The 24535-nt window shown below is 41.3% G+C and overlaps 1 protein-coding gene across 1 annotated transcript in view; it reads right to left on the bottom strand.

The window, feature by feature from the left end:
- Nucleotides 1-793: 793 nt before the first annotated feature.
- The window catches only part of LOC115790152 (solute carrier organic anion transporter family member 1C1-like), a 48697-nt gene continuing 24955 nt past the window's right edge, over nucleotides 794-24535 (bottom strand). The window contains exons 7-15 of the mRNA XM_030743824.1: nucleotides 22580-22678; nucleotides 20110-20358; nucleotides 18841-19005; nucleotides 17801-17996; nucleotides 16284-16449; nucleotides 10102-10274; nucleotides 5306-5370; nucleotides 4942-5059; nucleotides 794-4106 (exon numbers count right to left, since the gene is read on the bottom strand). Coding sequence (XP_030599684.1) covers nucleotides 3869-4106; nucleotides 4942-5059; nucleotides 5306-5370; nucleotides 10102-10274; nucleotides 16284-16449; nucleotides 17801-17996; nucleotides 18841-19005; nucleotides 20110-20358; nucleotides 22580-22678 — 1469 coding nt within the window. The 3' untranslated portion in view covers nucleotides 794-3868. The remainder of the gene's footprint in view (nucleotides 4107-4941; nucleotides 5060-5305; nucleotides 5371-10101; nucleotides 10275-16283; nucleotides 16450-17800; nucleotides 17997-18840; nucleotides 19006-20109; nucleotides 20359-22579; nucleotides 22679-24535) is intronic.

Below are 24535 nucleotides of genomic sequence, written 5' to 3'. Positions count from 1 at the left end.
CAGTTGTTTTTACCTGTGTAGTTGTGATGGATGATCATGGTTGGAGACAGCACCTGTTTTTTGTTTTTGCTTGTTTAGCTTTTCTCCTTTAATTTGAACTTGTAAAAAGAGCTGTCACATAAAAACAGTCATAAATTTTGGTGTAAGAATGTTTTACTGGGCGTTTTTCTGATCCACAGGAGTTTTTTTTTCTGTGTTAAGCCACACGGTTCACTGGGATTTGTATTTTGTGTCACAAAGCGAGAATGTATCCTTTTTATTATTTTTGATCATTTAATTTATCCAGACAAGTCCGTGTCACCGTGAAAGAAGACCCGAGATTGTCATCACAAGATTGTTTGTCTTTCATCAGCGGTTTACCAGAGTTAGTTTTCAGGTACTATGAATTCATTTCCATGTTGTGCTGTTGTACAGAAATCAGATTGAAGTGCCTTTCCAGTGGATGCAGAATGTTTTCTTTAATAAAGTTTATTTTTCCTCTGCCCTTTTTTGACTGCATAGTCAAGCACCTTTAAATAAATCACACCAAAAACATAATATGATTGGGTAATAAAACTTTTATTTTAATATTTCATTTAAGATATTCCTTGAAATTTTACAAAAATAATCCAAGAAAATTATTTACATTCTGATTTCTTTAATGCAAGCAAATGCCTTACATTATTGAGTTAATGACTTTCTTTCTCTGCACCTCACCGTTCCTTTCTGAGTTTGTCAGCTTGAGCTTGAACCTGAACCTGAAGATGACAGTCACCCCATGCAGGCATCTTGGCCAAATGGGGGGGGGGGGGGGGGGGGGTGTATGTGTGTGCTGTGGCTCCAAGTTTGTCAAAACATGTAAATTCATGACCTTGAAATAAAACTTGACTGCGAAATTAAATTGAATGCCTCTTTCAAGTCACACTGATCATTCTGTTACTGGAGTGATACAACTTCAGCCCAATATATAAAAAATATGACCCCTAAATCTGATTTGGCACTTGACTGGAAAGTTAAAGGAAACCAGAATATTACTGACAAAGATACAATACGGCTGATCCTCTGCTATCAATCCACATGCTGTTGTGAAAGGATGTTGAGGCATTCATTTATCCATGAATCAAGCCCCTTCTAGCTTAAAACCTGCTACTGTGAAATCGAGATTTGATAAACAAGCAGGTTTCAGTAACAGGTTTTTTTTTTTAAATAGTTTTATTCATAAAGTGTTGCATTTGAGACGTGATTTCATTGATTTTCCCACCTATGCATGTCACACATAGCCTTGATGAAAAACCAAAAAACTGGCCCCTTTGTTTTCCACTTTGTTAAATAATGTTAAAAAGGCTCTCTAACATTCTTTCACAACAATAAGATAACCAAAAAGCAAAGAATGACTTGTTAAATCTTTTCAGTTCAGATCCCCTTAGCTGACAAGCCAGAAGCCATATTTAGCATTATCAGAAAAGCCTAAATTGCAGGTTATCATCAGTGCTAAGATGTTGCAGAATAGCAAAACATAAGCTACATGGTAAATACTGTTAATTTTCACACGTTAAGAGTTTATGCTACTATAAATATTATGAAACCAGCATATTACTTAAAAAAAAAAAAAGATTTTCATACACTTAGGGTGAGCAATACAACGACAAATTTTTGTTACCTGTAATAATAGGCCAAACAATGCTTTTTATCATCAAAAGCCATAAACATACAATCATGCAGGGAGACCAATTTTCAGAATTACCCCCCCTCCATGCTGATACTTACATCAGGTAAAATCATACTTCAGCTTTATGGGCTGAAAGTGGAGAGAGACAGACCGACTTAGCGCATTTGGCCTCAAAAACAAACTCACATCAAACACAGTCTCTACGGGCTTGAACTCAAACTGTCTGATCCACTTACTGCCGTCTACAACCTCCTGAAGAAGATAAATTAACACTCTGGTAAAGTGTGTCTGTATTAAAATGTCTGTCAAACCCTTTCACAGGTCTTGAGTTTTGAGCTGGGCGGATTTACATAGTCTTTAAAAATGAGTGTGTGATACTGTGCAAACGGGTTGTCGAAAGAAAGGTAGCCATTATGAATTTTAGAGGTGGGCGGCAGCATATACACATCTACTATTGCACAAATGATCTAGTTTGTCAGTACTTGACTTTTAATCATATCAGTATTTTGGCCATCAATTTGGGAGCAATCACAAATCCACAACTTTATGAGTCATTGCAAAACATCACCAAGAGCAGCCTGTATGCCTTCAACTAACCTCTGATCCCTGAACAGAGCTCTGATTTTAGCTGTGTGCTCTCAGTGAAAGGAAATGCTAAAAAAAATAGAATGTCCAGGATGACAGACAAAGTCTCTTTCATTGTATGCGTCTTTCAGGATAAACATGCTACACATTCGATTTATATAACTTTGAGAAATCGCTGTCCGATTTCACAAAAAAGGGGTGTGGCATTGGGGATAAATTCTAAGAGTACAAACCTGAGGGGGGAAACCATGATGTTTCTGAGTTTTGACACAGATAACTTCTTTCTCACAAACACGCATAAACAACACAAAGGTAGAAACACTGACCAGTAAAACGTATACGATGATGGCTGAAGATGGGGAAACAAAACATTTACACATCAACAAATGCACACTTCCTGTGATAACACGTCACACCATAATGTTTTCATTTTTTTTTTCTTTCTTTCTTTTTTGTCCAAAGACTGAGAGAAAATACAGTACATTATTTATCAGTGTTGCAACAGTACAATCTCTGCCTCTTCCAAGGCACAGTGAGGGTTATTTAATACCAGAGCCTGAGGAGCCCAATTGAGATGCTTCAGAGCAAATTTGGTGTAACACCAATTATTAGCATTTTAACAACTTTAGTGAGTGGTGTGTGTGAAAATAAAACATTAACGCCACTCAGACGTAAGTGTCATGGGTCTAGAGTTTGAAAAAACTGTGCTGCCTGTTGAACAGCATCCACTATACAAGCAGGAAAATGCAGTTTCCATTTCTAATGATTATGAATATCAAAGGACCCAAAGCTGACATCCAGAAAACACACACACACACACACCACAAAAACCCAAACTGTAATACAGTCAGATCTAACTGTGGGTTTTAAGTAAAAGGCAAAAGTTTTAGAGTCAGTCAGTATTAAAACTTTTTTTTTTCCTAAATGAGTAAAGATCCATGCTCTGAAATTTAAAAATAAAAATGAAATACAGTTTTAAATGTCTCTGATGCACACACTAAGAGGTAACGGTTGAGTGAATGAGGCACATATCTGAACATCATATCAACAACATACAAGTCCTCTAAGCGTTACTGAAATGTCCAAACAATTCAACAACTCATTCATATTTTTAACACTGTGGGGTGGGTGTGAGGGGGTCTTTTAAAAAAAGGCCAGATTTTCCTTTTTAGGAAATGTCAGTTTGCTGCTGTGCCTCTGGTTTGTAAGGCCACTTCACCTCTTCAGTTCAGTAACAGTGGTGTCAGGAGGAATAACGTCAGCCGAAAGAAGAATCTTAAAGAGGCAGCTTATGAAATGCTGGTGTTCAAAATAGTACTGTTTTTGCAGTAGTCTGTACAAGTCACATTTTCTAATTGGCATGAAAACTTAAAAATATGTTTTTGTTTTTTTTTCTTCTAAGGAAAAACAGCCAGTACATTCGAGAAATCTTTTAGTTCTATCAAATTTCTGTCAAATTTACAAAGCCTTCACACATCCAGCAGTACAAATATAGAATATCTGCTTTACAAGAGACAACTGGACAACAAGTGATTCCCTGCAAATCTTGTTTTCATGTGAGCGAGCGTGCATGTGTACAGCATGACTCTGTACATAATGAGGGTGCATTTGCGGCCGTCAGCTCTGCTGGATCTGTCAAAGCCGTGTCTGCCTATCTGCGCTGTTCTCTGATGTGTGATGTGGCTGGTCAGAATTAGAAATAACTAACTCTTCCATCCTGAGCACCTCCAGTTCGGTTCCACCGTTTCTCAGAGCTCCGTGGACGGCGCTTCTTTCTTCCTCCTTCAGCTGTTGACTGAGCAGGATGAAGCCTGGGATACAAATAATAAAGGAGATAGTCCGTAGGCTCAGAGTCAGGCCCAGGTATGCTATCCTGAGAAGCAGAAAAAGATTGATTTGATGAAAATTAGACAAGAGATGGTGACTAATCAATGCAGCAATAGATTCACTAGGTTGAAATGTATCAGAAAATTGAGCTAGGCTAATTAGATAATATTTATTAATGTTTAATAATAATAATTGTGGGGTTATAAACTATTTATATTTATAATGTCACATGTATGGGTTCCAGTGGGTCACAGACTGGAAGTCGGAGGTTACTGGAAAGTGCTGTACTTAAAGCTTCCTTGCAACTGCTTTGGCTGCTAGCAGATTGCTGCAGCCACCTGTAGTTTGTATGGAAGACGCCGACTTGTCTGCACACAATATCCAACTACTCGCCGAGCTGTAGTGAAGTTTGAAAAAGTGCGATGTAAATCAGAAAACCTTCAGTGTAAAAGTCGTGCCTTACTGCTGCAACCAACCTGTTTGTACCTTTGGTTGTCAGGGGATCACTGACCGGTCTGTGACCGGGGCTTTAGCAATTGATTTCACAGCGACTGCCAGCAACCACTTTCCAACTGTTTGTTTTTCCCTAGTAAGCGGTGGTTGCGGTGGATCTCTGGGTCTGTGTTACAAGGCCTAAACTAATGATACTTAGTTGCAGGTTACAATGTGAATGCCCTTATTAAGCATCTAATTGTTTACATTAAAGCAAAGAAGTACTATTAAAGTAGGTCCAGTTAGGTGTTTAGCAGTTCTTCTGACAAATAAAATGTAGGAAGTCTGGGTCTACATAATGCCACATTTAGACTGCATTATTAAATGAATCTTCTGACTACTTAAAAAAGGATCCACAAAAGTCTGAATGGTACACATGTGAGCGCTACCTGTAGGCGGTGGTGTTGTAGATCCGACAGGCTCCTACACCCCCACACCTTTTCTGACCCCATTTTAGACATGTGGTGTCAATGATTGCTCCAAAGTAAATGGGTGCAGGGATCCCTGCTGTAAGACAATAAAAATAAAGTCTTTTCACAATCACATCTCCTGGACCTGAAACAGCAGCTAACTGCTAATTAGAAAATTCAATAAACATTTGGTGTATCTGTTATTTCCAGTGACTGAAATCTGGAACAAGCAAGCCAAAGGTTTTCAGGTAGAGTTAAACCAAGATAACGTTTTTTAATCGCAGTCTCAAGTCACTGAGCCTGCCCCACTACAGAATGGGCTCAGACAGATATGGACACTTACCAAGAGTTCTTGTTGCCAATGCATGGAAACCCAGGGCCAAAGATTTCAGCTGTGGTTTGATGCACCTGCATCCACAAAACAATGCAGACATTTTTCAGTAGAAAAAAAACAGAAAACAGAATATTTTCACTGTCAGTGAAAGCAATTTTAATTGTTACTAATTAAAAAAAAAAAAGATTTTCTTAATAACTTCAGAGGTAATGACAGTGTTACTCCAGCCACTGCAAATATAACATTTAAACCCCTGATGTTTCAGGACTTAAACACTAAAGTGTTTTATAATGTGCAACATATTTTGGTAAAACTATCAAAAGGTAACTTTTACCATTCTTATGGAAACTAAACTGGCTTTCCTAAGGCTTGTTTTTATTTTATTATTATTATTATTGTTATTTTAAATTAGAAATACAATTCGGAAAATGAACAGAGAAATAATAAGATCACTACACAGGCACAGCACAAAGTACCTACATTCCTGTCAGACCACTGGAATCCAGCAGGATCAGCTGACATGGCTTTAGGAGCTCCTGAGTGTGTGAGTCAAGCGTGTACTTATGTGTTCACATATAGGACGTGTAATTACTTTAACATAAATCTGGATGGATTTACAGGGAGGGCAAAGCTGAAAACAAGCGATTAGTACGGGCCACTTACAGGCCATTATTTTAAGAGGGTGACGATGTCATTTTTTTCAGGTTTTTCAGAAAAAACAAAAAACTGAACTAAACATTGAAAATATGATGATTTAGGCAAGAATTAAACTTTTGTTAAAAAATGACTTACCAAAAAGTCTCACACTTCAGTGTAAAGTTCACAGTTTACCACCAGAGGCTGCTGTATTGCAATTTTAATACTAGTGGACACATGATTTTGGGATGGACCACGTGTATACCGTTTGTATGTCACATATCTATCTGGTAAAATCCTGACGGTGTGTAAGATGTTTCTTTATAACATAACTCTTGTGTGTACACAAGTCAGACTGGTTGTGCGTCAGTGAACTGCATTCAGCAGCTGCTTGGAAAACTCCATTATGACAAGAATTAAAAGATTACTTGTATTATGAAGCGGGCTCTGTGAGTGGCCCTACAGCTACTCCATGAGCACCAGTGCTGCTTTTAGGAGAGATTGAATCCAAAATGGCATGAAATGCATTTTCAGCTTCAGCAACAAATGTTAACCTTTGCATGAGCTACAAAGAGCTGCTTCAAACTTTCGTCTTGTGGGTTATAACATTTATTTTACTATTACATCTCTACTTGACATGTTATTGTCATAAATCAGATAAATTCATTTAAATAAATTATCAGCAACAGTCCATCTCTGGTCAGCTAGACAAAATGTTCACCTGTCACTTTGATGGATGGGCTAACAGAGTTTAAAACACTGGCCCAACAAATATTTCATACACTACACAGCAACTTCCTTGTTATGAAGGGAGCTCGAAATCATAAATATTCATTTATCATTTCTAGATCACTGTTTCAACCCTGATCATCGTTTGCTGTCAGTCACTATTCGCTTTAGGTAACTTAGCATTCAGATGCAAATTTTCATATCTTCACAACGCATAATTGAAAGACATCATTAGGTTTTGGACAGTAGAGCTCTGTACCTGCTGCTGAGCTAACGGAAAGCTTCATTTTTATTTCCTTTAACCAGGTGTGATGTGATTGTAGACACTGATGCCTACTGTCACGGCTAATTACCAGCACTCTAAGGAGCTTATCATAGTTGTCAGTTACAGTCACGAAATGTGTTCCCACATATTTGGGACAGGCAGGTCAGCAGCTGTTATTCACGTTGCGGTGAAAGTAGCACTGAAATCATTTGTGACCAACAGACCTTAGATTTGTCCTCACGAACTTCTCTCACTGTCAGCTAACCATCGGAACGGATGTTTTTAAAAATATTCATTTGTCAAAACCACTTTTTAGAAGCTTGGCAGACAAAGACAAGCATGTAGCCATTGCTAATAACAGGAAGTCAGCTACAAATAACTACAAATAAATGTCATTGTTTCTGAAGGGTTTATGGATGCAAGCCATCAAGTTTGCAGTCAGAAAAGTGAACTACCGAGTGTAGAATTGTGTAAAAGTCAATAGTAACTGAATCACCATAACAAATTTTAGAACAAATATGACTGAACATTTAGGACAAACTCAATAATTATTGCAACCTCTGCTACAAATAAGAATCAAATTAAGCCAAATGTCACATTTATTGACTAGTAACAAGCTTGTTCTAAAGGGTCCAAAATATGTGATATGGCTCTCATGTACAAAACAGAAACAGACCCTATTTCAACTGTGCATGGAAGCACAGCAACAAGTACAGAGCACGTACATGTACATGTACAAAGATGATTAAAAAGTAAAAAAAAAAAAAAAATTTTATGGCAACATCAAATGATTTTGTTTCTGCATCTCATATCATAGATGGTTAACTATGGGGGGGTGTACACCCTGTACAGGTCGCCAGCCTGTTGCATGGCCAACTATGGAAAGAAAGCGCTGACTGGTGAGCCTCATATTCCTGCATCATCTTTTATTTGACACCCCAGTCTAATGTCTGCGGCACTGAGTACCTTTTCTTTCCCCTGCAGATGTCAGGTGCAATTTGCACACGATTTAATAAAGGTAGCTATTTAGGTGTTCCCTAGCGTTGCATTTCTCAAACAAGTGGCTGCAGATATGCCAACACATTGTTTGTGTTATTCACCTGTCATATAGCAAAACATCAGCTGTAATAGTTATACTATTATAGATCACCACAATTTACTGTTGTTCTTTCTTCAGTCACAAAACACACACATTTTTATTTAGATATAAATTTATATATAGATTTTATTTGGCTGCAGAAGGATGTTGCACTAGAAATGGGCATGGTTGCAACAAGTCTATTCTGTGCTCAAAGTCACAAGGCTGTTTGAGTTTAACTAAATTCAAAAAGCCTTGTGACTTTGAGCCTGTGTACATGGTGATTAATTAGTCTAATAACATTTTATTAAATCTGAACTGGTTCAGAATGTGAGTGTTTCCATGTGTGGCAGCTAAAAAATGCCCATCGTGACTAAAGCTTTTTGTCTTTGGCCCCTGCTGTTTCTGCCTCTTCTTCCTCTGCATGTCAGGCACAGCACAGGTTATCTCCAACAAGCCTGCACTTCCAAACAGAATACTGGCAAGGAAATGTTGGCTGCCTCATTTGTATGAATCCCCATCATCCCAAACCCAGATCTGTGGTGTGTAGATTTCAAGGTGAGGAAATTACCAAACTGCTTGCTACATGACCTTTAAATGATGATTCCAGTGGCTCCAAAATTGAGAAATTGAGGGTTGGCGATATAAATGCTAATACACTGCTCAAAAAAAAAAAAAAAATTAAAGAACACTTTTTAAATAGAGTATAGCACCAAGTCAATTTAACTTCTTGGATATTGAGCTGGTCATTTAAGTAACAGAGGGGGTTGTTGATCAGTTTCAGCTGCTTTGGTGTTACTGAAATCAACAACAGGTGCACTAGAGGGGCAACAATGAGACAACCTCCAAAACAGTTTTTATAGGTTTTTACAGGTGGAAGCCACTGACACTAAGGCCTCATCTTTTCTGACTGTTTTTTCACTAATTTTGCAGTTGGCTAGGGTCAGTGTCACTACTGGTAACATGAGGCAATACCTGGACCCTACAGAGGTTACACAGGTAGTCCACCTCCTCCAAGATGACACATCAATATGTGCCATTGCCAGAAGGTTTTCTGCATCCCCTAGCACAGTCTCAAGAGCATGGATGAGATTCCAGGAGACAGGCAGTTACTCTAGGAGAGCTGGACAGGGCTGCAGGAGGTCCTTAATCCATCAGCTACTCCACTGTGCAAGGAGGAGCAGGATGAGCACAGAGATGAGAGCAGGTTCACACTGAGTACATGTGACAGGCATAAAAGGGTCTGGAGAAGCCGTGGAGAATGTTATGCTGCCTGTAACACTGTTCAGCATCACCGATTTGGTGGTGGATAAGTGATGGTCTGGGGAGGCATATCCATGGAGGAACACACAGACCTCTATAGGCTAGGCAACAGGCACCCTGACTGCCATTAGGTATCAGAATGAACTCCTTGGACCCACTGTCACCCTATTCTGGTGCACTGGGTCCTGGTTTCCTCCTGATACATGACAATGCCTGGCCTCATGTGGTGAGAGTATGCAGGTAGTTCCAGGAGGCTGAAACTGATACCACTGACTGGCCAATAAAACACCTCTGGGACATTATGTTTCGGTCCATCAGACGGCGCCAGGTTGCACCTCAGACTGTTCAGGAGCTCAGTGATGCCATCGCCTGGATCTGGGAGGAGATCTCCAGGATACCATCTGTCATCTCATTGGGAGCATGCCCCGATGATGTCAGGCATGCCTACAAGCACGTGGGGGCCATACAAACTACTGAGTACTATTTAGAGTTGCTGCAATGAAACTTCAGCAAAATGGGCTAGCCTGCTGCATCCTTTCTACTTTGATCTTCTGGGTGGCTTTGAATTCAGCCCTCTGTAGGTTGATAGTTTTCATTTCTCTCAAACAATGTGGCATCCTTTCATTCCTAACACATTACCCGGTCTATAACACATTACCCAGTCTATATCAGTGTAGATAACCAGCATGACACCCCCCCACCCATTGAGATCTGATGTGTTTTCAAAGTGTTTAATTTTTTTTGAGCAGTGTATGATTTTTATAGCAGTGTGGACAACAATAATGAGGTCATTTTGAATCCTTTCTTATTATTTTTCTTAAATTTCAATCTGACCTGATGAGAAGCATGTAGCCTGGTGTCCCCCCAAGAGAGATGATAAAGGAAGTGATAACAGAGAGAGCCAGGAAGTACGGGAACATCCTGTCGCAGTCGTCCTTTTGAGGGCAGTGACCTGTACTGGCCGTAAAGTTACCAGCCACACCGATACAGCTACAGTTAGAGAAGACCTGGAGAGACACAGATATTCACACACATAGGACCACACATAGCTGGACATAGACACCCATATGCAGGTGGCAAATTAAAGGAAAAACTAGCAGGGTGGTGGCAGCTGCTTTTTAAATATCAAATCTCCACCCAACTGAACATGCATGGCAAATTTGTGACCAATATGTTAGAGTCTAACATATTCACACATAACATGGTCATGCAACATACTGTCTAACAATTAGACATTATGTTGCATGACCATGTTTAACATCTAACAAAAGAAATTCCTTTGGAGCAATGTTGTTTCATATTGGCAAGGGGCACTGAAGCAAAAATAACCATAAATTATAACAGTTAACACATTACCCAGTCAATAACAGTTACCTTTCAGAGGTCAATTCAATTCAATTCAATTTTATTTATATAGCGCCAAATCACAACAGTCGCCTCAAGGTGTTTGTATTGTAGGTAAAGACCCTACAATAATCAGAGGTCAGAGGTCATATTTAATAGAAAAGTGTTGCATGGCACAGCATTGACATTGTTGTTCATTCCTACATGGCCTGAGTTCTCAGCGTGTGGCTCCTGAGCCAATGATGGCCCTTAGTAACATTTACCTTGGCACCGCAAACACAACAGGGAAACAGTGTGCTACTGTAGATTTCATTCATTCATTCACAGTCCATGTCTGCTGTAGCAGTGAGGAATGAGACCATCCATCCATCCATCCATTTTCTTCCGCTTATCCGGGGCCGGGTCGCGGGGGCAGAAGCCTAAGCAGAGAAGCCCAAGCTTCCCTCTCCCCAGCCACCTCCTCCAGCTCATCCGGAGGGACCCCAAGGCGTTCCCAGGCCAGCCGAGATACATAATCTCTCCAGCGTGTCCTGGGTCTACCACGGGGCCTCTTCCCGGTGGGACATGCCCGGAACACCTCACCCAGGAGGCGGCCAGGAGGCACCCTAATCAGATGCCCGAGCCACCTCAACTGGCTCCTTTCGATGTGGAGGAGCAGCGGCTCTACTCTGAGTCCCTCCCGGATGGCCGCACTCCTCACTTTATCTCTAAGGGAGAGGCCAGCCACCCTTCGAAGGAAACTCATTTCTGCCGCTTGTATTCGCGATCTTATTCTTTCGGTCACTACCCAAAGCTCGTGACCATAGGTGAGGGTAGGAACGTAGATCGACCGGTACATCGAGAGCTTCGCTTTTACGCTAAGCTCCCTCTTCACCACGACGGACCGGGGCAGCGTCCGCATCACTGCAGAAGCAGCCCCGATCCGCCTGTCGATCTCCCGTTCCCTTCGCCCATCACTCGTGAACAAGACCCCGAGATACTTAAACTCCTCCACTTGAGGCAAGAACTCGTTCCTGAGCCGGAGATGGCACTCCACCCTTTTCCGGCTGAGGACCATGGCCTCAGACTTAGAGGTGCTGATTCTCATGCCAGCCGCTTCACACTCGGCTGCGAACCGTTCCACTGCGAGCTGGAGGCCCCCCCCTGATGAAGCCAACAGAACCGCATCATCTGCAAAAAGCAGAGATGAGACTCTGAGGCCACCAAGGAAGAAGCCTTCCGCCACCTGGCTACGCCTAGAAATTCTGTCCATAAAAATTATGAACAGAATCGGTGACAAAGGGCAGCCCTGACGGAGTCCAACACCCACAGGAAACAAATCCGACTTATTACCGGCTATACGGACCAAGCTCTCACTGTGGTTGTACAGGGACTGAATGGCCCGCAACAATGGGCCAGACACCCCATACTCCCGCAGAACCTCCCAAAGAACACCCCGAGGAACACGGTCGAATGCCTTCTCCAAGTCCACAAAGCACATGTAGACTGGTTGGGCAAACTCCCACGCACACTCGAATATCCTTGAGAGGATAAAGAGCTGGTCCAGCGTTCCACGACCAGGACGAAAACCGCATTGTTCCTCCTGAATCCGAGGTTCGACTAACGGACGCACCCTCCTTTCCAGCACCCTGGCATAGACCTTACCGGGGAGGCTGAGGAGTGTGATCCCCCGAAAGTTGGAGCACACCCTCCGGTCTCCCTTCTTAAAGATGGGGACCACCACCCCGGTCTGCCAATCCAATGGCACTGCCCCAGATCTCCACGCGATGTTGCAGAGGCGTGTCAACCAAGACAGCCCTACAACATCCAGAGCCTTCAGGAACTCAGGGCGAATCTCGTCCACCCCAGGGGCTCTGCCACCAAGGAGTTGTTTAACTACCTCAGTGACCTCACCCCCAGTGATGGTCAAGTCATCCCCCTCATCCCCAGACTCTGCTTCCACTACAGAAGGCGTGTCAGTGGGATTCAGAAGGTCCTCGAAGTATTCCTTCCACCGTCCGACTATAGCCTCAGTTGAAGTCAGCAGCACCCCCCCCGCACTATAAACAGTGTGAGTGAAGCACTGCTTTCCCCTCCTGAGTCGCCTGACGGTTTGCCAGAATCGCTTCGATGCCGTCCGAAAGTCTTTTTCCATAGCCTCACCAAACTCCTCCCACACCCGAGTTTTTGCTTTGGCCACTACCCGAGCTGCATTCCGCTTGGCCTGTCGATACCTGTCAGCTGCCTCCGGAGTCCCACAGGCTAACCAAGCCCGATAGGACTCTTTCTTCAGCTTGATGGCTCCCTTCACCTCCGGTGACCACCATCTGGTTCGGGGGTTACCACCACGACAGGCACCAACCACCTTGCAGCCACAGCTCTGAGCAGCAGCCTCAACAATGGAGGTGCGGAACATGGTCCATTCGGACTCAATGTCCTCAGCCTCCCTCGGAATGCTGTCGAAGTTCTGCCGGAGGTGGGAGTTGAAGATCTCCCGGACTGGGGCTTCTGCCAGGCGTTCCCAGCGCACCCTCACAATACGTTTAGGTGTGCCAGGTCTGTCCAGCATCTTCCCCCGCCACCTGATCCAACTCACCACCAGGTGGTGATCAGTTGACAGCTCAGCTCCTCTCTTCACCCGAGTGTCCAGAACATACGGCCGCAGATCTGATGATACGATTACAAAATCGATCATCGACCTGCGACCTAGGGTGTCCTGGTGCCATGTGCACTTATGGACATCCTTGTGTTCGAACACGGTGTTTGTTATGGACAAACTGTGGTTTGCACAGAAGTCCAATAACAAAACACCATTCGGGTTCAGATCGGGCAGGCCGTTCCTCCCAATCACGCCCCTCCAGGTCTCACTGTCATTGCCCACGTGAGCGTTGAAGTCTCCCAGCAAGACTATGGAGTCACCAGATGGAGCACTCTCCAGCACCCCACCCAGCAACTCCAAAAAGGGTGGGTACCCTGAACTGTCATTCGGCGCATAAGCGCAAACAACAGTCAGGACCCGTTCCCCAGCCCGAAGGCGCAGGGAAACTACCCTCTCGTCCACCGGTGAAAACTCCGACGTACAGGCAGCAAGCCGGGGGGATACAAGAATACCCACCCCAGCTCGCCGCCTCTCACCGAGGGCAACTCCAGACTGGAACAGAGTCCAGCCCTTCTCCAGGAGACTGGTTCCAGAGCCCAGGCCATGCGTTGAGGTGAGCCCAACTATGTCTAGCTGGTATCTCTCAACCTCACGCACTAGCTCAGGCTCCTTCCCCACCAGAGAGGTGACATTCCATGTCCCAACAGCCAGTTTCGATAGCCGGGGATCGGTCCGCCAGGGCCTTCGCCCTCGGCCACCGCCCGACACACATTGCACCCGACCCCTACGACACCTCCTGCGGGTGGTGGGCCTGCAGGAGGGCGGGCCCATGTAACCTCTTCGGGCTGCGCCCGGCCAAGCACCACGGGCTAATGCCTGGCCACCAGACGCTCTCCCTCGAGCTCCCTCCCCAGGCCTGGCTCCAGGGTGGGGCCCCGGTAACCCTATCCCGGGCAGGGTAAACTGTTCCCTTGTTTTTTCACTCATAAGGGTCTTCTGAACCGCTCTTTGTCTGGACCCTCACCCAGGACCAGTTTGCCATGGGAGACCCTGCCAGGGGGACAAGCCCCCAGACAACATAGCTCCTGGGATCACTGGGACACACAAACCCCTCCACCACGATAAGGTGGCGATTCACGGAGGAGAGGAATGAGACCAGTTAACTTTTAACTAACTTTTCTGTTCTAGTCAACACAGTCGATTAGTGATTACTAGATGCTGCAAATTAGCGCAAGGCCACAATCGCAAAAAAAATAAATAAATAAAAATGCGTCATTGGGAGAGCAGTGCAAATTAGCAGGTTGTAAAGGGGCACACCTGAGGAGGCTGTGTGTATTCTAAGAAAAGTAATACAGCAGGTTTTACATATGAGGAAATAACACAGTAATTTAGATAAAGCAGAGGCAACTAAAGGACAGTCATTATATTCATAGATAAGGGTAACGTGTTAAAAATGAATGGGGACTGTGCATGGTTTTGAAGGTCAGGGCAGCCGTGAATGGCAGGATTTATCCAGAGGTCTGCTTCATTACAAATACGTATCTGTATGCAACAGCTGATCTGTAGGATATGTAGATGAACACAAAGTGCTATTTACCATCAGATACTGAAAAATCTGCATGTTCATGAAGTTACTTCTACAGTGCCATATGTGTAAATGTGCACATTGCTCGTTGCAAAAAAACAATTAAAGTCAATATTCATTTGATTTGTTATGCTGCGGAGCTCTGTCTGTGTTTTTCAGATGCTAACTTGTTACAACATTTTAATATTTTTATACTGTTCCTCCCTAACATAAGACAGTCTGAACTTGGCCTCCACTATACAAACTATCTGGCATCACCGCTGATGTTGTCTCATGCACTCTATGTATGGAGCTCCTTCACTTAAATTAAGTGGACTCAAATGCATCAGAAGTGGATTATTTCCTGATTTCCTGTGTGCTACATGTGAGGAAAAGCAACTGTGGAAAATATCCAAATCTGATTCTCGTGAAATTGTCCAAGGTTCATGTGTGAAACCAGCTTGAAAGTACATCAATACTTTGACAACCCTGCTTCATGGCGCTCCTTTTAATTTCTCAAAAATCTTCAAAAGATGTGACAGTGCAGTGCAATTAAAGTTTCTGGGAAAACCAGTCCTGGTATGTCTTGTGATAATTAATATGCTTTTACAATGGTGGAGACTCATTGTTAAACATTGCCAAAGTTTCAAATATCGAAGTCTGCATATGAGCAAGTAATCTCTGTGAGCCAAAAGCCAAAGTTGCAACATCAAAGTGAGGGGATTTTCTAAATATGGTCAATGCGCAAAGGGTGCCCTTAAAGGGAGAGGAGCTAAAATTGCTTATTTCAGACCAAAGGATGCACTTTTAACTGTGAATCATGTAAAGTGAATTTAATAGTGTCCAAGAATTAGCATAAAAAGCCCCCTTTAAAGACCAGCTATGGGACAGTGAAGACCAACGTAGCCTGGTTCCACATCACTGAACTGCAGCCCACATCTGAGATTTTACCAGCAATTAAATTTAATGTAATGAAATTAAACCAAGAGCACTTCAGGCTCTTATTGCTATTTTTATCTTATTATTTGGCCAAGTTCAACATGGACTCTTTCATAGAACTCAGATAATCTGCAAATAATAACTGATTTTGTGTAGTGTAGTTTTCTTGTGTTAAAGCATTTATTACAAGTTGCAACAGTGCATAATGAGCATTGCAGATAGTGTGCAAGTCTTATGATGGTTTTACGCTGAAAACTTCATTCATTCTCGTGATGAAGAATAAATGAAAGTACACGGATGAGTGACAGTGCATCTCTTCTCAGTAATACTTAGTTTTTGAAAATGAGGCACCGTGAATCATACATTAAAGTTCACATCAAAAGACTTCCATGACAAAAACATAAGTTGTCCAAATTAACTGTATGAACACAACTCCTGCATTATTTTTCTGAGCCAGCCGAAGTTGTGCAATATACAGTTGGGATGTAAAACTACTCCAAGGTCTAAAACAGCCAAGACACTAACAAAGCCTTTATTTCCGTAATTTCAACCAATTTTGGTTGTATTGTATTTACTCTCTTGTAAACTTACTGTGTTTTTCCCTGAGCCAACAGAGGTGCTGCAGCCAGCAAGACACGGAGAAACATATGTGATGCCGTTCTCTCCACAGACTGGATCCCAGTCGCTCGATGAACAAAAACAGTTCAAGTTGCAGGCTGTGAAGAGCGAGTGTTTATCATAAGATATCCTATCCATGCTGGAAGAAAGACAAAAAAGAGAGTACAACTGAGAAACAAATATATATATATTTTTTTTAAATTTGTACAGATTTATTAGACCACCACCGAGTACAAGGTTTATGCCATGGCTGCCCTAAATTAACAGTATTGGTAATTACCAGAATACTTTTTTTATGTTGCTGTAATGGTTAATCCACCAGTAAATAACTGTTTAGAAAAAGCAGAAGATATGGTAAATGAAATGCCAGAATACAACTATTTACTTGCATTCCATCCATCCATCCATCATCCATCTATCTACGTCCAAAATTAGTTTTAGTGGTTGAATGTTATGCTTGATTAATTCACTGACTTAAGTCCAGTGCGCTGGCTCAAATTTGGGTATAAAACATAAATTCAGTTCAATTTCTTGGCATCTTGGATGTACTTTATCAAGGTGATATGATTTATTACCAAAGTGTAGCATATTTAAACACCCAAAAAGTCGAAGACCCATTTCAAAATTCACTTAGAGTTCTTTCCGTCCAACAGGCAAATATAGGTCACTCTCTTTTTGATGACAGGAATACCTTGCTCTTTATTTGATAAATGGTCACCAGCTAGTTTTCAAGTGACAGTTTGCACAGTAAAATTTAGGGTTGCACATCTATATGACGAGCTCAAACAGACTGTAAGAGAGCTGCAGATTCAGATGCCTCAATTCTCTCTATATTCATCACTACAGGGAACCCCTTTCATATAGTCACATTAATTTTACACTGTAATTTTATATGCTGATATACTATAAGAACATTATATATATATATTACACCTTCAGTCAAACTTATTAGGACATGTTTACATTCAGCAACATCTTCAAAAATGACTGGTGCCAGAGCAGTGCTCATTCATTTATGAAAGTAAATAAGTGAGTTGCTCAGCATTAGGAAATTGCATATTTTATTTACCACATACAGTCTTTGGTTTTAATTGCATGTTTCAGCTTCAGCATATTCACCGTATGGGCTAATTAGCTGCACCCCTCTGGTTACTTTTAACTTTTCATCGCAGCAGTGTCACTCCAGCTGTGTCCTAAGACTGAGGTGCATTACCTACACCCAGGGGATGATTTAGTGTTGGTTTCATCTTGTTTTCACTGACTGGTTGCCTAATATGCCAAATAAAAGGGTGCGCATTTTTGATTGCTCTGATGTATGATATTAAAAAAGATTGAAATAATGTATTTAATTGTTGCTTTCAACCACCGTAGTGAGTAATCATTTAAGATGACTAATTCTGCCGTGTTTAATAGTTTTTTTAGGAAAAAAACATGTTTTCCAGACACGTAGTCATTAACTCCAACATACCATATAATCACTTGCGACTCACTTGTCATATGAAAGCGTCACCCCGGCTACCTTGGCATTCTCACAGCTCATTGCAAAGAAGAACAGTGACAGGATGTAACCAATCAGGGACGTGCCAAAGGCGAACTTGGCTGCTCCCATGATGTTCAGCTTCAACCTCTTCATCAGCAGACCTCCAGAAAACATCCCCAGTGCCACAGCTGGGATATTTATCACACCTGAGATTAATGGAAACAGCAAAACACATGATTCATTAGATGCCGCTTTAAAGGCTAGATAAGCATGTGACCAAAGAACGACAATAACATTTTAATAATTTATCAAAGCTTGATTTTTTTTAGACACCTGCTTATACTATCTTGCGAGTAAACTACTGCAACAGCTCCAGAGGTAAAATAACCCTATACTAGTTCCAAGTTACCATGATCAAAAAAGAACCCTGCTTTTTATCTTTTTATAGCTTTATTTTGCATCAATGTGGAGACACGGTCTTTTATCTCTATCCATGTCATTAGCTCTGGTCACTAATGTTACATTCTCTTTCATATGCAGCCAGTCTGGTCAGTGCAGGCATCTCCCTCGATGAGACCACATGAACCTAGATATTTTCCTTTTTTTGTGCTATGAACTTCATTAGATATTTTATTTCATGTGCAAAGCAGTTCTCATATTCTCAAAGCTCCAGTCTCTGTAGCTGTGGCAGTTAGTGGATTGAATTAGAATGTAGCTAACCCAGATCTCCTTTAACAAGATCCACTCTCTGAAGTTCTCTTTCTGCTCGATCCAACATATGTAAAAAGTAGGAGGGAAATGCTGAATGGACAGAAAGCCTATAAATCTATAATAATTACCATGTTAAACACATGATTCCTGCACCATAATGCTGTTTCCATAGTTCATACTAGAATTTATTTGACCAAACAAGGGATGTCCAAGATCTTTTTCTCCAATACAATATGAAATAAGCAGGAAAGCCTTCCAGGGTTGTCTCGTCATGATGTCCAAAGCAGTAGCACACTAATAATTTATAACAGCACAATATTCATGAAACATGTACTATACCCATCAGAAAGTTGGCTTTTGAAGCAGATTGTCTGAAGTGCTGCTCAATGTACTTGGGCTTGTAAGTGACCATGCCAATGAGAGAGTTCAGCTGAATGATTGTCACACACAGGTAGATCAGATACACAGGGTGTGCCAGCAGTGTTCGCAGGGTTGGAATAAAATCTGTGGAGGCAAAAATGTCAGAGTTAAAAGACATGCCTGTGTGAAAATATGAAATACATACACTATATGGACAAAAGTACTGGGCCACTAAAGTATTGGGTCTTTGAATTCAGGTGTTTTCAGTCGTAGTGCCACAGGTGTATAGAATTAAGTACCAAGCCTTGCAGTCTGCCTTTACAAACATTTGTGAAAGAATGGGGTGTCCTAAAGAGATCACCGAATTTTAGCACGGTACTGTAATAGGATGCTACAATTGCAGCAAGTTAGTTGATGAAATTTCTGCCCTCCTCACGATCCTATTCACGATCATCTGTAAGTGATATTGTTGCAAAGTGCAAGTGTTAAGGAAGCACAGCAGTTCAGCCACAGACTGCTAGGCAACGTAAAGTTACAGAGCGGGGTTGCCAAGTGATGAGGCACATAGTTAATTTGAAGTTATCAACACTGCTGACTCAATAACTGCAGAGTTCCAAACCTCCTCTGCCACTGAAATCAGGACAAATAGTGTGCACTGGAAGCTTGATGGCATTAGTTTCTGTGGCTGAGCAGCTCCTGTAGGTGTAATGTGTAGGTGGCCCAGTACTTTTGCCCATATAGTGTAGTTTGTGTGTAATGGTAATGCCTTAAAGTGTCAGTGAAATAAAGCTGCTTTAACATCTGCACGACTTAGCGGTAAGATGAAACAGAGCTGCATAATGAAAAATTCAAGACATTATGAGTCAGTTTCAAAGGGGTGATAAAACCGTACCAATTATGATACCTGATTTAAAAATGTAAAGGTAGACTGGAATTTTTGGCCACTTGTAGAATTGTGGAGAAGTAATGTTTTGATATACTCCAACATTTTGTTTGTATTATATAGGGTGTACATTATTGGCATATTGACATAATATGCCAACAAACACACTGTAGCAATGTGCAAAGCAAGCACTGCATCAGATATTAAACAATGCTTGATCTAAAATGTTGTGCATTCATGCTTTAAGATTAAAAAAAAAAATACATTAAACTCCAGCACATTTATCAGGGTACTGAGAATGTATTTTGGTGAGGAAACTTTATTTTGTTCACACACACAAAAATTAATTCTACAGCCTTCCTTACCTTTGGCCATCTCTACAAAACTAGTGTGTTCGTCTGCTGAGTACTTGTGCTTCAGAAGGGGCGAGCCTTTGATGAAACTTGTCTGCTCAGGTGTGCACTTCTCTGGGACCTGGGGCCTGGGCATGGGTAGAGAGCGGGGCAGAAACCAGACCGGGATGGCAGAAAGAAGGGTGATGACCCCAGCTATGAGGTAACCCAGCCACCAGGCCCCCACCCAGCGAGCATCTGATGGGGTAATGGTGATGGTCTCTATGTTTGGGGTACAGAGGGTGAAAGGTAAGTAATGCTTTATTAAAATAGGGTACATGTACTATTTACTCTCCTAGTCTCATAATTTGTCAAAGAACTCATCTGTTCAGCCTAAGCAATCAGAGTGTGCGTCAAGTTTGAAAATGGACATACTTTATTGTACTAATAGATATTTTTACTCCAGCTATTTTTTTCCAACTACTTTTCCTAATTCTTTTTTTTCCTCATTTTCTCTTGCTACTTTCTAATTATCTTTTGTTATGAATGTGTTTGTTACTATAAATAAGGGCAGCAAAAAACAGAAGACACAGCTGGTGTATTATACAACATAGGAAAAATACACAAACTGAACTTCTTTTTTAAACGGAGTATCATAATAAAATCCAGTGTAGAAAAAGGATTCCTTTATGTGTTTTTAATAGATCCAAAACTCTTTTTCTTTTTAGTTGATGTTAATTTCCTTTGCATCCACCTTTTCATGCTGTCCTCTTTTCTTTGTCTTTTTCTCTCCTGTCTCCCTCTTTGTTGTCCCTCTTCCTCCTCAGCTGGCCTCATTACCTAATTGATGCTGATCCTGTGCACCTGCTCTGACTTTAGAATTGTGCACACAGTGCACACAGTGAATGTGAGCCACTTGTTGCTGTTCCTGATAACATCGAGACTCAGTTTTATGAATTAAAACTTTTTTTCACAGCAGATATTTGACCTCCAATGGAAGGAAGGGAACAGGTGTTACAAGTAACATTAAGAATGGCTCTGCTGTATTTAAGTGATGGGCAGTCTAAGTACACAGTACCAGTGGAAATGCAATTTTTGACATGTTGCTTGTATTTCTAAAACATGGCACAGTAAGAATTTGCATTACTTTAAACCAGGTGAATATGCAGTTTTCTAGGGTGAGCTGCATGCAGGTGAAATAAAAGATTCAATGTAACCTGAGGAGTGTAATCCTGTTTGTTTGTTTTTTTTAAATCAGCAAATTTTTCGGCAATCAGACTTCATTGATAACACTCATGAGTAATGAGCGTTACAACTATATTCATTTAGATTTCAGCACTGAGCTTAATTTTAACCTAACTTTATTCCTGGCAGTGAAGCAGCCTCATTTTTCTCTCAGTCTTGCAATGTGAGACTGATTATCTTTTTGACATTTAAAATCTGACAGTAATGGTGATTAGATATCAGCTCAACAACATAAAAAACCACCCACAAGTCTGCTGACTTAGCCTCTGGGGGCAACTGGCAATTTTTCAGACTCAGAAAATATCACAAGATTTCCTGACATTTGCTGGTCATTGTTTACAAATGCAGTTTTTTGTTGTTTAAGTATTAAAATGCTAAATTGCCATCAGATGATACACAGTGGTTTTAGATTGCATTGTTTGCCTGCATACAACAACGAGGTTTGCACAAACTTGCACAGATAGAATGGAAAGTTTTGGGTAGAAGAAATCTTATCCTTTGCCCACAGATTCGGCACATTCATATGTAGATATCTCTTTACAAGAATTATCACTCTAATCATATAAAAATATATGTGATAATTAGTGAAACAAGTGATATAAACAGCCACAACCCTGTAACAGTAACAGTTGCCTTTATAGACAACTTTAAGTGTTACTGTAACAGGCAGCTGTTATGTAGTTGCACAAGTCTCGGTGCCAGTTGCAAATGGATATCTGGAGGTATTTTTACATTACTTAACTGTGGAAAAGGATATCAGGCTTATGCATGATTGTGATTTATTAAAACAAAATAAGGTCTGTCTTTGTGTGCACACGCACACTTAAGTCATTATAGTTTTGTGGATCTGGCCCCAGGAGCCTGAAATCACAACCAAATAGCATTCCTTTTATTTACAAAACATCTTGTCCAACTTTAACTTTTGGCTCCAATGATGGTGCTTATTATAATAATTTTATTTCAGCTTCTGTTACTTGGAAATCACCTTTTAATGTTTAACTAACTCCCATCAGCTGTCACTGGCACCAGCAGTCTAACCTAAAACATTATTATGATATTACTAACAATAAAACTAGATGAAGTATGGACTGTGAGTATTTTAGAATGTTTCTCCAACCTGACTACTACTAATAAAGTGTACTTCATAGGTCTTCAAAGTTGAGAGGTTAATGGCAGCAAGAGTGTAGACAGTTTGCAAATCAACCTCATGGTTTGGCCTTGTAATAACAAAAAAAAAATGTGTTGGTATTAAACTCACCCATTTTTACAAATCCAATGTCCACATAGATTTTGGCACAAAGGGAGCCTAGTAGATAGCCAAACACAGGGCCAACCACTGAAATGGTCTGCACACAACCTAGGATGTGATAAACATGCCAAAAGAGACACACAACATAGAAAATAGCCATCAGAAGACTGGTACATTATGGTCATAAAACAATGGACATAGTCAGCAACAATGCTTGGGTAGGCTTTAAATGATGCTCAGTTGGCACTGAGGGGCCCCAAGTGTGCCAAAAAAATATCCCTCCACACCATTACACCATCAGCAGCAGCCTGAACTGTTATATATGTGATACAAGACAGGATGGATTCATGCTTTCATGTTGTTACGCTGAATTCTGTCTTTACCGTCTGAATGTGGTAGCAGAAATCCGAGACTCATCAGACCAGGCAATGTTTTTTCCTATTTTCTATTGTCCAATTTTGGTGAGCCTGTGTGAACTGTAGCATCGGTTTCCTGATCCCAGCTGACAGGAGTGACACCTGGTGTTGTCCTATGCTGCTGTAGCCCACCTGCTTCAAGGTTTGACGTGTTGTGTGTTGAGAAACGCTCTTACGAACTCTTGCTTTTTTATCAGCTGGAAGCAGTCTGGTAATTGTCCTCAGACCTCCTTAGAGGTGGTTGTAGAGAAAAATTTGATTTGAACTTCAGCAGACTGTCTTGACCATGTTTATATGTCTAAATGTACTGAGTTGCCCCCTTGTGATATTTGTGATAATAACCAGTATCCATACTCACAGGTGTATCTAAAAAAAGGGTGTACATGTTTAATACTTTTCTGTCATAGCTTGTTATGTGGCAGGCAGGATTGGACCCCAGGATGCAGACTCAGACAAAATAGAACTTAAAGGTGGTTTATTAAGAAAACACACGAAACCATAAACTCAGCTAAACTGGAGCTGGACAGGTGCCAGAACTAAATACAAAACAATAGTGCTGGGACACACACAGTGAGGGAAAACTGATGACGACACAACAAAGAACAGATGAAAACTGAGGGCTTAAATACACATTAGGTAATCAGGGCAAGAGGAAACAGCAGGGCACAGCAGGTGAAGCAAATGAAACTAATAACAGGGGAAGCAAATGAAACTAATAACAGGGGAAGCAAAACTAAACACAAAGCACGGGGAACACAAGACTGTCAAAATAAAACAGGAAGTGACTAAACAAGGTACACGCAGACTTGACACTATGAACTAGCACACAGACACTGGACAGAGATGCAGACCTGACACGGGGAAACACAAGGGACTAGAAATAAACAGGAATACAAAAGAGAACGAATAAACATAATATGAGAAATAACTGAAACAGAACCAAGAGAACACAAAACACTGGGCCACCAGCCCAGGACCATGACACTTTTCATAATACAGGATTATTTAAAACTATTGCCTGAAAAAGACTTGCTGAGTAAACATGTTTTTTTTTTTTAATAATATACTTAATCTTCATTCTGTAAAACACAGATTTTTAAAAAATCTTATTCATGTTAGAGAAAAGCAGAGCTTTCTGCTAGCCTCACATTATTTTGGCATGCTAATGTGTTCCAACAAATGCTGATACATGTGAACTGTAGCTGAACATTTAATGGGTATGTGATAGGTGCTACCCTGTTTGTGTGCATGTCTGTCCTCAAGCAAGATTACGCAAAAAAATTGTTTAAAGTTAAAGCACGAGCAAAAGAAGACCCTGCCTAATTTTGGTGCAGAGGCATGTCGCTTTCTGTAAAAGTATGACACAGGCTTTGGCACTGATCCTGGTAGAGGATCCAAGTTCACATAACTTATACTTTCCTTTCCTCTGATGCAGTGCAGTTTTACAGTCTAGAACAAGTTCCATGTATTCTACTTGTAAAGAATGTTGCCCATTTCAAAAAAGCTGGCACCTGAATTGCACCACAAAATATCTCGATACCACTGACTT

This window comes from Archocentrus centrarchus, chromosome 13 (genome assembly GCF_007364275.1).
Source record: "Archocentrus centrarchus isolate MPI-CPG fArcCen1 chromosome 13, fArcCen1, whole genome shotgun sequence".
Taxonomy (NCBI): Eukaryota; Metazoa; Chordata; class Actinopteri; order Cichliformes; family Cichlidae; genus Archocentrus; species Archocentrus centrarchus.
This window is presented reverse-complemented; position numbering and strand designations above follow the sequence as displayed.